Below are 13,985 nucleotides of genomic sequence, written 5' to 3'. Positions count from 1 at the left end.
GGGTGCACGGGTGGCGTGCATTTTGAAAGCGGCACTTTCAAAGCGTGTGTGGCCTCTATCTGGCTAATGAGGTTCTGCATATTCATAGTCCAATCAGTCCAAAATTGAGCCATGTGGAATCCTACTCTTTATGGCCTTCCAGCATAATGGTGCACCATTGATAACTACTCTCTGGTGAAGTTTATCCAGCCAGAGTGTGGAAGGGTAACTCAGTGGTTTGAGCATTGACCTGCTAAACTCAGGGTTGTGAGCTGAATCCTTGACGGGGCCACTTAGGGATCTGGGGCAAATACATTAAAAAAAATCTGGCAGGGATGGTGATAGGTCCTGCTGTGACTGCAAGGGACTACTCAATGACCTCTGGAGGTCCCTTTCAGTTCTGTGAGTTCCAGTTATACATCCACCTATAGTAGCCTGGTCTAGGTTGTATTTCACTTGTTTATTAATGAAAAGATCATGTGAGACTGTATCAAATATATTAGAAGCAAGAGGAAGACCAAGTAGAGTAAAGTATAATTGTTTCTGTCTTACATATATGGAAACTGAGGCATAGTGTTTGCATGACAGAACCTAGATTAGAACAGATCTCTCAGCCCAATAACCTACACATTAGCTCAAGCCAGCTCAACCAATTATTTCCAGAGATACTAACTGGCATGGCATCTGTACTGTAGAAAGAGTTATAACCATAAGCAACAGAAGTGGCAATGATGGATGGCATCTGACTTTGGTCATTTTCAAAGTAATAGGGGACAAGTTGGAGAGGGAAAGAAAGCATAGGAAATCAATTATAAATCTAGTGTGCAGTATTGTTGTAGCTGTGGAAGTCTCAGGATACTAGAAAGAAAAGGTGACTGAGGTGATATTTTTATTGGACCAACTTCTGTACATGAGAGAGACTGGCTTTTGAATTACACAGAGTTGGGCTTCCAGACCTGAGGCAGAAATCTCTGTAGCTCAAAAGCTTGTCTTTCACCAACAGAAGTTGATCCAATAAAATACATTATTTCATTCACCTTGTCTCTCTGTCTTCAGTAGCAGATCTTCTTCCCCTCCCTCACCATCTCTATGCATTAAATCTTGTGTCTTCCTTTTGACAACTTAGCATGTCTTGTGTTGAGTTTATTGTAAAACACTTGTGGCACAAACCTATTAGTCTAACAATCTCATGAACCCCAGAATCCCAAAACTTCCACAAGCCCAAATTTACTTTAAACTCTTTTTAGATAAATATCATGCTAGATACTTAACTATAAAAGATGATAATCTAATTACGTGTGACATAAACATTGAGAATTTTAAAGTGGATGCAAAGGTGTTTTCACCTGAAAATTAGGGGCATGTATGTTCTTGTGCTTAATTTTGCAGATTAATATGGGGAAACAACAGATAAATTAAAAGACTGAGAATTTCACCCTCAGTGTACAAAGCATGCTGATTATGCTTTTGACATTTTTAATCCAAAACTGCTCCAAATTATATAGCTCTGTTATTTACAAAATTTAGGCTCGCGTAATATATTTGTTTGATTATAGCTGAACACAAAACCATTGTTTAACTGTGGACAAAAGCTCCAGTTTTTAAATCTCAAATGATATCTGGGATTTTTAACCCCACAGCTCTTAAAATTACAGAATAGCAAAGGGAATGGGAGTGAGGAGTATTAATGATGGATTTATCTTAAATTAGAAAGTTTATTTGTACTGCTCTGATGTCTTAGCAACCTATAAGATTGAAAAGTAGTGTTAGCAGTTCTCAAGAGAACTTCAGGATAAGTTTTGAAAATACGCACAGTGTCAGGAATTGTCATTAGCAAGAGCAAATTCAGTTGGGATGGCATTAAATTGTTCAGTTACTGTTTCATAAAAGATGTTTCTTCTAAGACATTTTTTCTAAAATGCTGACTGTATAGTAGAAGATGACAAAAAAGAGGAGGAATGCAGGGGAGGGAGTCAACTATGGAAAAACATAGCTACAGTATGTATATTATGGATTACTTTCTTTTAGGAATCCTTTTTTCTCTTGATAAAGTGAGTTTTCAGATCTTCCTAATGACATTTGTAATGGCACCACTGTGGATCACTTCATTTTAACAAACATTTACAGCATCTAACTTCCATTTTTCATTAATTTCTCAATGTTTAATTTCTTCATTTTTACTGCACATATTTCAATAAGTAAATTGAATGCACTCGACTGTAAAACAAAGTTGTTTGACTGTAATATTGCCTACAAAACTCCTCTTGAAACATATTATATGCCAGTATTGTATGTACTATTGTTGTAGTCATGTCCATCCCAGGATACTCGAGAGACAAGGTGAATGAGGTAATGTAAACAGAGCTCTTGCTTGTCCCTTCTGTGCCATTATTAACAGTTAAATATAAAATAAAACACATCAGATAAACAGTATGTCAAATGCTCAAATCCTGATAGAAAGTGAGAAAGGCCTGGAATTGCTAAGCTACTGCTTCATTTTGTATTTTCCACAGCTCTGAAAGTGAATCTGGCTCACAAAGTGCATGTGATCAGCTTGTAACTCCTACAGCATTAGCAGCCTGTACCAGGGTTGACTCCTGTTTTACTCCTTGGTTTGTGCCTTCACTTGGTGTTTCAGTCCAATTTGCTTACTTGGAACTCCATCTCTGCCATCATCTTGATCAACTAGGCTCAGGTTTGTACGTCTTGCTTTCACCTCATACAATAACAACAAAAACATTTCATTATGGCTTACTATTTTGCCTTCTATATTCCCAATTTCTTATCCAAGCACCAAACAATATGAAAAATCAGTACTACGAAAGGCCATTGGTAAACACTTCATTGTGAACTCACAACTTGTGTGTGGATTGATAAGAGAACATTCCAAAAGCAGCGTGACTGACTGATCAACTTCTCTTTGTTCTTTGGGATTGAGTGATTTAATGTTGAAGCAGTTCAGTTTTCAGAGCCCTGACTGTGATATCAGGTGCCAGTTCACTCTCACACCAACATATAGAATCAATTGGACTTTTAAATTTTCCAACGTATTTCCATTATTGTTGAAACATTTGTCAGTTTTCCAGCCTGTTTCATAAGGGTTCCTTGGTAATGGAACTGCCGATATAATTGTGATCATTATTAGAAAAATAAATATGTTTTTGTATAGTGCTCTCTATCATTGCAATAAAATTAAATACATCCCAAGAACTCTTTAGATAATTCTTTTCCTTAGAATACAAACATCTAAGATACCTTTTAAAGGGCCTGCTTTTTTCATTAGCGGATCTGGTTTTCTGCAAAATTAAAATATAATCATTATCATATGATTTTAACATTAATGCTTAAAATCCAGTATACGGTAAACCCCCGATTTATGCAGAGGTTGCACCTTCAGCGTCATCCTCATAAATCAAATTTTGCATAAATTAGCGGGGGTTGTGGAGATCCCCACAATTCCCCTGGTTGGAGGAAGTGGGTGTCTGGAGCCTCTGCTCCAGCCAGTGACTCTGTCTCTCCCTGGGTGCGGGTGGGGGCTGGGTTAGGGCCAGCCATGCAGAGCAGCCATGGCATCCTTGTCACCCCCCAGCCACAATGCGGCTTGGCCCCAGGGCTCCTTGGGTGGCACCAGCTCCAGCCGTGGTGCTAGAGCTCTAGGCAGCTCCAGTCACAGCGTGGCTTGGCCTGAGGCAGCTCCAACCATGCCTGCTCCTCTCCAGCCCCGGCAATTCGGTGCTGGGCAGCCACGAAGCAGGAGTTGCCTCCCAAGGAGCCTCTGAGCCAGCCAGCAGCACGGGGATAAGTGGCGAGATGGGGTACGAGAAAGTAGGGTCCCACCAAAGTTGACTTGCATTAATATAAAAATGTGTAATCAAGGCTGCATAAAGCATGGGCCTTCTGTATTGTACACCAGTTAGCCCTGTAAGCCCTGTAACTTGCGAGTCAGTGTACTCCAATTCCAGTTGCTGGAACTGTGGAATTACACATAATGGAAAAAAAACAGCAATCAGATTAAAATCAAACACAGCTGTTTCGTTTTTCAGCAACAATCGAGTTTATGCTTATTCTGTTATCTTTATTGCACGTACAAGTTCCAGTCAGTATTGGGGTCTCTTGTGTTGGGTACTCTCTCTCTCTCTCTCTCTCTCTCTCTCTCTCTCTCTCTATATATATATATATATATATATATGTACTCTATATAAATAGAGTACAAAACTTACTGAATGCATTATTGGTTTCAAAAGATAATAGGGCTTGATTGTGCAAAAGGCTGAGCATTTTGGTTCCCTTGCAGCAAAGCATTTAAACATATGCTAATTTTGAGTATGTGAGCAATCCTGCTGACATAAATAATAATGTCAACATGTCTACTCACATGCTTAATATTAGACAAGTGTTTAGGTGCTTTGCTGAATCTGCGCCAGGATCAAGCCTTTAATGTACCACATGAAACCCTTTTTACATATTTCTCAATCTTGGAGTTACAGGATTAAGTTTTGGTTTGTTTTAAATTTTTGAGTGATTATGTTGCTTTGAAGGAGAGGGTACACTTGTGGTTTTTGAATACCCTGCTCATCACAGCTAGTAGAGAAATTTCATTATCAAACCTGTTAGTCTGCAGAATGGCCGTTCAACAAGTATGACAGTGTCACTATTCATTATACGGGCTCATAAATGCGTATGGCATATTACATACATACACCCCTTATGCATACAAAACTAACGACATTATGCTCTCTACACCAAATACATTTACAATGTAAGGCCCCAGATCTGCATCGTGTGTTGTGCACCTGGTACAGGGGTCTGTCTGCACTTCACAACGTGCAGCAATGAGGCTTAACATTGGACTTAACAAAAAGTGAAAGAGCTAAGAACAAAGGTAACGTGTAAGGTTCTTTGGTTGCTTAAGCTTATGGCTATCTTGGGATGTATTTTATTTTTATGTACATTTTGTTTGCATTGTATAAGATTGTTAATTATAATTGAATTTTTATTTAGAAATACTGTGCACTGTCACCAGTACCTTGTTTGACATTTAAACTATCCTCTGTATCTTACATATATGCACCATGAGAAGCTTTTACCAGTAAAGAAAAATTGGAAAGCACACACATTCTTGAAAAATGACTGCAGTGTAAATGCCCTCTTTCAATTTTATCTGTTCTTTAACTTCACAGCACCACCCAGGTTCCTTCAGCCATTTACCTCTGATAAAAATGTTCCTTCTGAACTAGAATACATGGTTGTTTCCTTCAAGGAGCCCCACACATATGTCCGCCAGTGGAGTGATGACTCAGTCATCAAGGAAATCCAGTTTTCGACATGGGCTGACTGTAAACTTTTGGAGTGTCGAAATGTTACTATGCAGAATATCGTGAAGCCTTTTAAAGTCTGTGGGCAGATTGCCATTTCTAGCAGTACAATGGAGAAGCTGCTGGACTGCGCTGTGATGGTGGATCCTATATTCGTACAGTTCGGGCAGCATGCAGTTCATTCTATGAATACAGCATTTCAAGCTTGGCAGCAGGTACGCAAGTACAGCATCTTGGAAAAAAAGTTAGATTCTGGCTATTTGGAGTCACTTGCAATCCAATTAGTTTTTAACTAAATTCATTACCAATACCAAGAAGTCAAAAATGTCAAAGATTTCTAAAATCAAAGTCCTACTGGTGTTGAATACTAATTCAATGATAGCAGTGAAGCTTAGGAAAACATTCTGCTCAGTTCACTTTGAGTAAATCCACATTAACTGCCTGAACTTTAGAAGAGTGACAGTGATTTATATGGACATAACTGTGATCAGAATCTAACCCAGTGGGTCTTTGAAATATAAAATATTCCGTTAATGTATTAAAAAGTGAATGATGTGTAATATGCAAGACAAGATTATTCTTAGTAGTATGACATTTTGTTTCCAACAGCTACTGTTTGTATTCTGATTGAAGTTCACTACTAGTGTCGCATTACATTCTATGTATGCAGCATTTATGACAGAATTAGCCAGACTAATTCTGGTACAAAGAACATTGCTTCTGCAGTGACCTTTGAAAGATCGGCAGTGGTCTCACCTCAGTGCAGCAGCCTTGAAAGCAAATAATTTTCTTTCTCTGTCAAAAGATGAAAATGTTACTTTTGAATTAATTACCTGTAATGGCAGTACACTAGCAAAGTTCAAAAAACCCCCATCTGTTTTATATAGAAATGAAATCTCTTTTAAGGGCACACCATGATTTGCTTGTTGCAAAAGCACATTCGTAAAACAAGAGCTAGTGTGATTTCAATCTTTACAGCTGGTTCAAATATTCCTGTGAACAAAGATCTTTGTAGGTCCAATTTCTGTCTTTTGTCATATTTTGAACAATGCATTTAATAAAAAACAAACAGAAAAAATACAGACGTCCTTGATAGCACAGTTAAGCTCAAACTATTTCTGTCTTAGAAACAAAGCCTCATCTAAGATGTGTGTGGCAACCACAGCAGCATGGCCTTCAGAAAGGTCAGTTTCCTCTTAGGATAAAAAGGGTCTCTCAGACACAGTCAAACATCTAAATAAAATATGGTGCATAAATATTTAAATGTTTTAAACCACATCAAATTGTAAGTGGCTGACTGACTACACAGTGCCTTGAAGGAATATTCTGAGTTGAAAAAATGGACTTGTATATTTGATTAAGTAGAGCCATATGTTGAATAGTATATTGCTGACAGGTACATTCTAAGAATAGTTGCTTCTGATTTATACATTGCTTTGGCAATGTTAACATGAGCCACAGGAGGATACACTTCTGTAATTGTTGCTGTAATTTTCTCGTTTCCTCTCATGTCAAGGGTACTTGCCACCATGTTCTGATGTGGTGGGTATCTAGCCCTGAGTATTGTAAATTAAAAACTTGCACTACTTTGAAATTAGGGGACATTTGACACAGAAGCGGGTTCAAAACTGCTTATTAAATAAATTGTTACCAAGATGTTGTGTATGTGGTTTTACCACCACAAGGGGGAAAATGAATTTCCCGATTTTAAGTATTGTTTGATGTGCAGTTTTCACGTCGAGTACAGTATAAGTGCTGCCAAAAAGAAACATATTTAATTAACAGGAAAAAGCAATTCCCCACATATTTTACGGGATTTATATATGACACAATTTTATATTCCATGAGGATGGACTAGATAGATGAAGCATGAAACTATTTGTCCTTGCACCTTTAGGTCAAGGGTGGAAGATTAGGAGAAGCCTTCCACAGTGTTTCTGTTCCCTAGATATGGGTAGACTTAGTAACAATGAAAGTTTTAAAAGTAGATTAGGCCTAAAACACACCAAGCACACATTTTGGTGTATACTTCTAGTCACATGCAGAAAACTGGAAGAGATTAGCTCTTTAAAAAAAATCCCTTAATGACTTTCTGTTTAGATCTCATCTTTTATAATATGAAATGTCTGTTCAAGTACAAGCTGTAGCACTCAAATGCACATCTGAATGCAAGCTAACATGAATAAGGTTTTAATTGTAAAATTAATGTACAGAGAACATTAAGGGGTTATTATTTAATAGCAGAGGATATGCTGAAACAGAAAATGTCTTGAATAATGATGCAATTTTTTTACTGTATTTCAGCCATTCCAGATTGTTTTAAATCATTTGTCTTTCACTGAATTCCATAGTCAAAGGATCAGTTGATAAAATAGCTCCCCAAGTAAAGACTATAAGTATTTTTTAGAAAACTGTAAGCATCCCATTTGTGGCCTAAATGTTTTTGAACCCCTTACAGTTTATTAAACATCACTTTTTAAAGACAAGGAAACCAGTTCATTTTCCCTCCTGAAGGCCATACATATGGTGCTTAACCTCTCTGTTACTAGGAGATTGATCCCAGTTCATTGAGAAAACTCAGACTGATTCCCAAGATATTTTCCAGTTGGACAGATATCTAGGATCATAGCAGCGTCCTTATATCTCCACTACAAGGATTAGAAGAAGGAATGGTGTATCGAAAACATGCGTATCGCATTTAAATTCCAGCGATAATGTCAGAACACAGCAGGCATCTCATAAACTAACAGAATTTTTGGAGCACAAGCTTTCGTGGGCAAAGATCCACTTCGTCAGGTGCATCAACGCTCCAAAAATTCTGTTACTCTATAAGGTGCCACAGGACTTCTTGTTGTTTTTGTGGACACAGACTAACAGGGCTACCCCTCTGATAGCAGGCATCTCCCAGATGAAGTTTTGACTGTGCTAGCCATCAGGGGTTGGTCTTCTGTATTCAATAAACACTTGGCAAGCACATGTAAAATTACTGGAAGTCCTTTAATCACAACAGCTGTATTAAGTGATATATTCAACCAACTCTTCTGCAACTGTACAGTAGCTTACAAAACACACAGGAGATAACCCCACGCACAGGGCTGACTCTGTGATTCATTCCCAGATCCAGCACTGCTTAGAAATAGCTGTGAGCTGAAAGATATTTCGGGCAATGGTCTTTCAAATGAGCTCTGACACCAAGGAAAGGTAGAGGTCCACCAATATATAAAGAGGTGTTTTTCCCTCTGAATTACATTCAAAATTATTTGAAAGCCCTATGAAAAAGGAAGTCCACCTGGAAGGAAAAGACAGGCCAAGAACAGACTAGACTGGGCAAGGAGTTGTCCTTTAGGAACTGACCCTTGTGTATACCCAGTTCAGCATGTTGCTCTTTTGTCGGTTCCTTTGTTGTTTGATTCAACAGGAAGTTTTTCTGCAACCTGGTTGTAGGCATGGCTTTTTGTTTGCAGCTCCCTAAGTGGCCAGATAGTGATCTGCTGTCTATGAATCTTGCACAGTGCCCCAGTTTTTGCTCATTTTCTTTCTTAATGTCTGATGATTAGATCCGCAACCCTTTAACTATTATTCCCATCTTCCTTTTTGCCAGCCTACTCTTCTTCCTCTTCTCCTTTTGTCTCTTTGCTCTCTTACACACCCCTCTGGCCCCAGACATTTCTAATATTAATTAGACATTAACAGCCACTTTGGGGCTAAATTCATCCACTGTGTCTCAGAGAGTGCTGACATTGACCAAGAGCAGGCAGTGTTCTGCTGGAGAAGGGTATCTTTCATCAGCAATGTGAGAGATCATCCTTCCTTTCATTTATCTCCAGTGGCAGCATGCAGCACTCCTCCATCAGAGTGTACTAACAGCATTGGCCAATTTAACATCAAATACTGAAAGCAGTGACTAGTAGTAAGTGCTAGAATTGCTACAAGCATCTATTGTGTTTAAGAGCAGTGTTTTTAAGACACAGGCTATGTACTGGCTAGTCTAGAAGGCTGATCTGATGGTTAGGACTCCAGTCTGCATTTGCAAGATACAGGTTCAGTTTCCTGCTCCCCACAGTCTTCCTGTGTGACTTCAGACAAGTCACAGAACCTCAGTAATCTGTGCCTAAAATGTTTAAATAGCACTTCCATGCCTCACTGCAGTGTGAGGATAAATTAATGAAGAGATATTCATGACGAAGGACCAGACTTTCAGAGGTTAGGTGTCCATTTATGCACATAATAGCTCTCACAAAGGCAGATAACGTTAAATTGACTGTATTGTGCATGTAGTCACCATAGGGGATACATTTTCTTTTTTGATACATACTCACACTGAAATCAGTAATAGCCATGCACTCACATCCAAGGGCACAATTTGGCATAATTTAAGTTTAAATTAGGTGCACATCTTCCGCACCTAACTTTCTGCAAATCTGGCCTGCACTCTTTTTCTCATTGTTGTGACAATAGCACGAGCGAAGCTTCAAACTCAGTCACTGCCCATAGATCCTCACCGCTGCTGCTAACCTCCATCTCTCGAAACGAAAAGGGGCCATAGTAGTGTGACAATGGCAGGTACCAACCTGTGTTCAGGGACCATTAGTGGTCTGTAGAGAGCTGTCTGATCATATGTTCCTGGCTCTCTTCCTTGCTTGCAGATGTTTTTTTCAGGTTTCCAGGCACATTGTTGCCAGAGACCTTGGAAGTCTTGTGAAAGTAGCTACAGGGGGAGCCAGCTTCACTTTTCCTACTAGAAACTGCTACATAAGGCAGGGAATACAAGTAACTATCAAAGACTGAAGCTACCTGTGACCCTGCAGCTGTCTGTCAGCAGGAGAAAAATATCCTAGGAAGGGGAGATGAGAATAGAGCAGCTGGACAATACGTTGAGGGGAGAAGGCATCCAAGCACCGGAAGGAGAGAGGAAGAGAGCCAGTGATAGGAAAGCATGTGCAGGAAAAGATGGGTGAAAAATAAATTAAAACCAAAAGTATAAAAAATGTGATAATTTATATATGCTATCTCCTAATAATTGCATAAATAGTATCCTAATATTACTTCCTCATGTGAGCAATGACTTCATTTGCCACAAGGATGTTGTGTGATAGCAAGTGGAAAAGGAAAGGATTGGCACCAGAGTGATGGGGGTGCAGGAGAGGAATCTGTCAGATGATTTCTCCATGAAACTGTGGTTGACGCTGTGAAAATGTTTGAGAGGATAGTGTTACAGAAACCTGCCATTTAAGGGGCGAAATAATTACTTAGTTCAGTGATGCATTGTTTCACTGAGCTAAACAATGTTCTCTCATCCCAGGCTCCAGAATCTTGTTACCAGTAGTGCCGACAGCCGCCGTGGGCCCTGGCGCAAGGTGGGAGGGGGGCCTGGCACAGAGTCAAGAGCAGAGGGGCAGGGCCAAGGGTACTTAGCTCTCTGTGCCAACTGGACCGTAGCGCTGCCCTCCCCACTCCCTCACAGCCTCACACAGACAAAGCAGTGCTGCCGCAGTATTTCAAAGGGGCCTAGAGCTCCATGCAGCCAGCAGCTGTCCCCTTTGCCTTCCCCTCTTTGCCCCCCATTGGCAGGCCTGCCTGTTACAGAAAGTTTGCCTGAACAAAGACACAATGGCACCAGCCATGTCCAACCTTTACAAGGGACCAATTTGGCATAGTTGCAAGAGCAGCCCAGAAAGTGGGTGAGGATAGAAGAGAGATTGGAAGGCTGTGGTACTCACCGCATACCCCAAGCAGTTGCTGCACAGACCTGGAGTATACTTTTCAACGGCTCTATCTTGACAAAACCATCCCTGGGGAAAGGCAATGGTATTGCCTCCAATTCTCCCTTGGCAGTGAATGCCTCTCCTGGTGCACGAGATTGCAGTTTGTGCCTGCAGGAGTGAGTGAAACCCCATGACTTGATAATTTATATTGACTGTCATGGAGTCTCATCATGCAAATAGAGTAAGTGGTGGAAAGATGCCCAGAATGCTCTTTGCTCTGCTGTGTTACCTCAGCATTGAAAAGGTGCCAGATAGTAAGAGTGAAGGAGGGACTTGCTGCACAGAGCAGAGAGTATTTCTACCAAGTTAAAATGATGTTATGAAAATGCATTGACAGTATAATATTTTGCATGTTGAGCTATTAAATTGGTTGTATTTCCAAAAAAGCCCTGTGGATCTGTGGACATTCCTAGCTGTCCTGTGACTTTTTGAAGTGTTGCAGCATCACAAAAGAGAGACTTCTGGGAGGAAAGATTTGCTCCAGAACATTCCACGGCAGCATTTCAAAGTAAAGGGAGAAAACTGAGGAGCAGGACACGTGCACTGTTGGGCTTGCAGATCTTTTATCAAGTTTAGAGTAACAATAGCATGGGTGTATATACAGCCTTTAAGGCATTGTCTGTGCTGTCGAACACATTATTTCCAACATATGTTAATTTTACACTCGTCATTTTTAAAAGTTCAGAGATTTTATTTTTCCTTCTAGCTTTGAATATTTATGATTTACTGCAGAAAAGCACAAATCAAAATACATTCTTGGGATATATGTTTTTAGACCCCAGCACTTGTTTCTGCTTATGCTGGCAATAGAATACTTTGTAACCATAGCTAATGACAACAGATCTTACAGCATTTTTGTGTTGTAGCAATCGCCACTGGGCAGACAGCTGCCAAACATCTTGCAATTAATCTGATGTTTGTTGGCTTTCATATTCTTTTTCTTTCAGAACCAATGCCCAGAGGCAGAGGAGTTGGTCTTTAGCCATTTTGTGATCTGTAATGACACACAGGAGACATTGCGGTTTGGCCAGGTGGATACTGATGAAAATGTTTTGCTGGCTAGCCTCCACAGTCACCAGTACAGCTGGCGTTCTCACAAGTCCCCACAGGTATGTCAGAACAGTATTACAAATGCAGCAATTTTTAAAGTTGGCTGGGATTTTTATTCATTGATTCTACATTTTTATTCATGTGCTCAGCTATCTTTAGCTTTCCAGTTCCACCAGGAACCACGTGTTGAAGCTGCATCGGTCATAAGAGATAAACAAAGGGATGAGGAACTCCAGAAGTATTTACACATGATTCAAGTTTGGAACTGGACATACAGACACCCTTTCCAAAGAAAAATCATATTAATAAAAATTCAAGCTTCTGAATCAAAGCAAAAACAATGATTTGCCAGGTTCTTAAAATGGATTCTCTTAGTGCATAATTTTTGGGATCTGTTTTTCACATGGTGTTCATAATTCTTTTTGAGAGGAAGCACTATATCTTTAAAAGTCTATTTCCACCCTGTTTGTCAATCTGGAGCCAAACATCTGTACTTGGATATTTAAAGAAATCTGAGAGAAATTCACTGGGATCTGGGTGTCTAATTCCCTGAGGCACCTTGAAAATTTCAGTTTTGATGTGTAAGAAAGGAGTAATGTTTAGGTAGGCAAATATAATGAATTTGGCTAGGATCTGTAAGCCAAATTCAGAGGTAATAAGGTTTACGTTGATTAGTAAAGAGATAAAAGTGGAAACTGACAGTAACTTGTACAAAAGTGGCAATCAATGTGTGGGCAAAACAAGCATATGTTACGCTGACTTTGTGGACCAAACTCAGCCTCCAAGTAAGTAATCACAGCTGCCGCTGACATCAGTGGAGTGCAGCCACTTATTTCAAAGCTGAATTAAGCTTGAAAAAGTTGGTGACTGCGTAGGCATAAGTTAAAGAGTGGGGAGAGGGCTGTAGTGTTAATAAAGGGATATCTTGGGCCTGGCAGGGGATAATGCATCAAAAGCCCCATTGTGTTGGGGCTCTTCTACCTAGTTGATATGCAGTGAGCCAGGATATAAATCTTGTGCTCTATCTTGCCATGCGCTAAGTGGCCATACAAACCTTACTTGTGCACCAAAATTCCATTTAATTTTTCTAATTGGCAGTTGAAATCAATCAGGAAAAGCCCATTTTGATAATTTCAATTATGAATGCTTCCTCCCGTTTCTAGAATCTTTCAGACCATTAGCATGCCAGTCTATGACATTATTGGGAATCTTGAAGAACCCTTAAATCAGTCCTTTTACCTGACCAATCCTGTTTGTACTAGTCTTTGTCGTTAACTTGTACTTCTTTTTTGAAACAATGTTATGTAATGAACAGAGCTGCGCTTCTGTTTCCTTGTATACCTCATAACATACAAAAGGACCTAATTTGTCTCTTATCCTTCTATTGGGTTACTGTTGTTGCTTTACAATTTCCTTCTTTCAGCTCCTGCAGCAGAGTCCACACTTCTTTTGGTTTGATTTATTGATTTTGAGAGGGTGGGATTAAGTACTAAAGATGGGGAGACATTGTGAACAATTATCAGAGGGGCAGCCATGTTATTCTATATCCGCAAAAACAACTAGAAGTCCTGTGGCACCTTATAGACTAACAGATTTATTGGAGCATACACACATCTGATGAAGTGGGTCTTTGCCTACAAAAGCTTATGTTCCAATAAATCTGTTGATCTGTGAGGCACCACAGGACTTCTCATTATTGTCAGCAATGGATTTCCCTAAATGGTGCCCATATGCAAATCCTTTTTGGGTTCACAGAATGATATTTGGTAAGCGATGGCAATGTTATGGTCAGAAGCCACAGCCCTTCATCAGTGAAGCAAATAGGAATTTTGCCCTTGACTTCATTGAGAGGCAAAATAGGCATAGCATGGGGAAC

General features: G+C 39.7%; 1 protein-coding gene across 5 annotated transcripts in view; it reads left to right on the top strand.

The window, feature by feature from the left end:
• VPS13B (vacuolar protein sorting 13 homolog B) overlaps positions 1 to 13,985 on the top strand; it is a 903,527-nt gene that overhangs the window by 811,096 nt on the left and 78,446 nt on the right. For all 5 annotated transcript variants that reach the window (XM_074986872.1, XM_074986870.1, XM_074986873.1 and 2 more), the window contains 3 exons: positions 2,493 to 2,674; positions 5,160 to 5,509; positions 12,007 to 12,168. In XM_074986872.1, the coding sequence (XP_074842973.1) occupies positions 2,493 to 2,674; positions 5,160 to 5,509; positions 12,007 to 12,168 (694 nt within the window). The remainder of the gene's footprint in view (positions 1 to 2,492; positions 2,675 to 5,159; positions 5,510 to 12,006; positions 12,169 to 13,985) is intronic.

This window comes from Carettochelys insculpta, chromosome 2 (genome assembly GCF_033958435.1).
Source record: "Carettochelys insculpta isolate YL-2023 chromosome 2, ASM3395843v1, whole genome shotgun sequence".
NCBI lineage: Eukaryota > Metazoa > Chordata > Testudines > Carettochelyidae > Carettochelys > Carettochelys insculpta.
The sequence above is the reverse complement of the archived record's forward strand: the minus strand, read 5'-3'. Positions and strand labels throughout refer to the sequence as shown.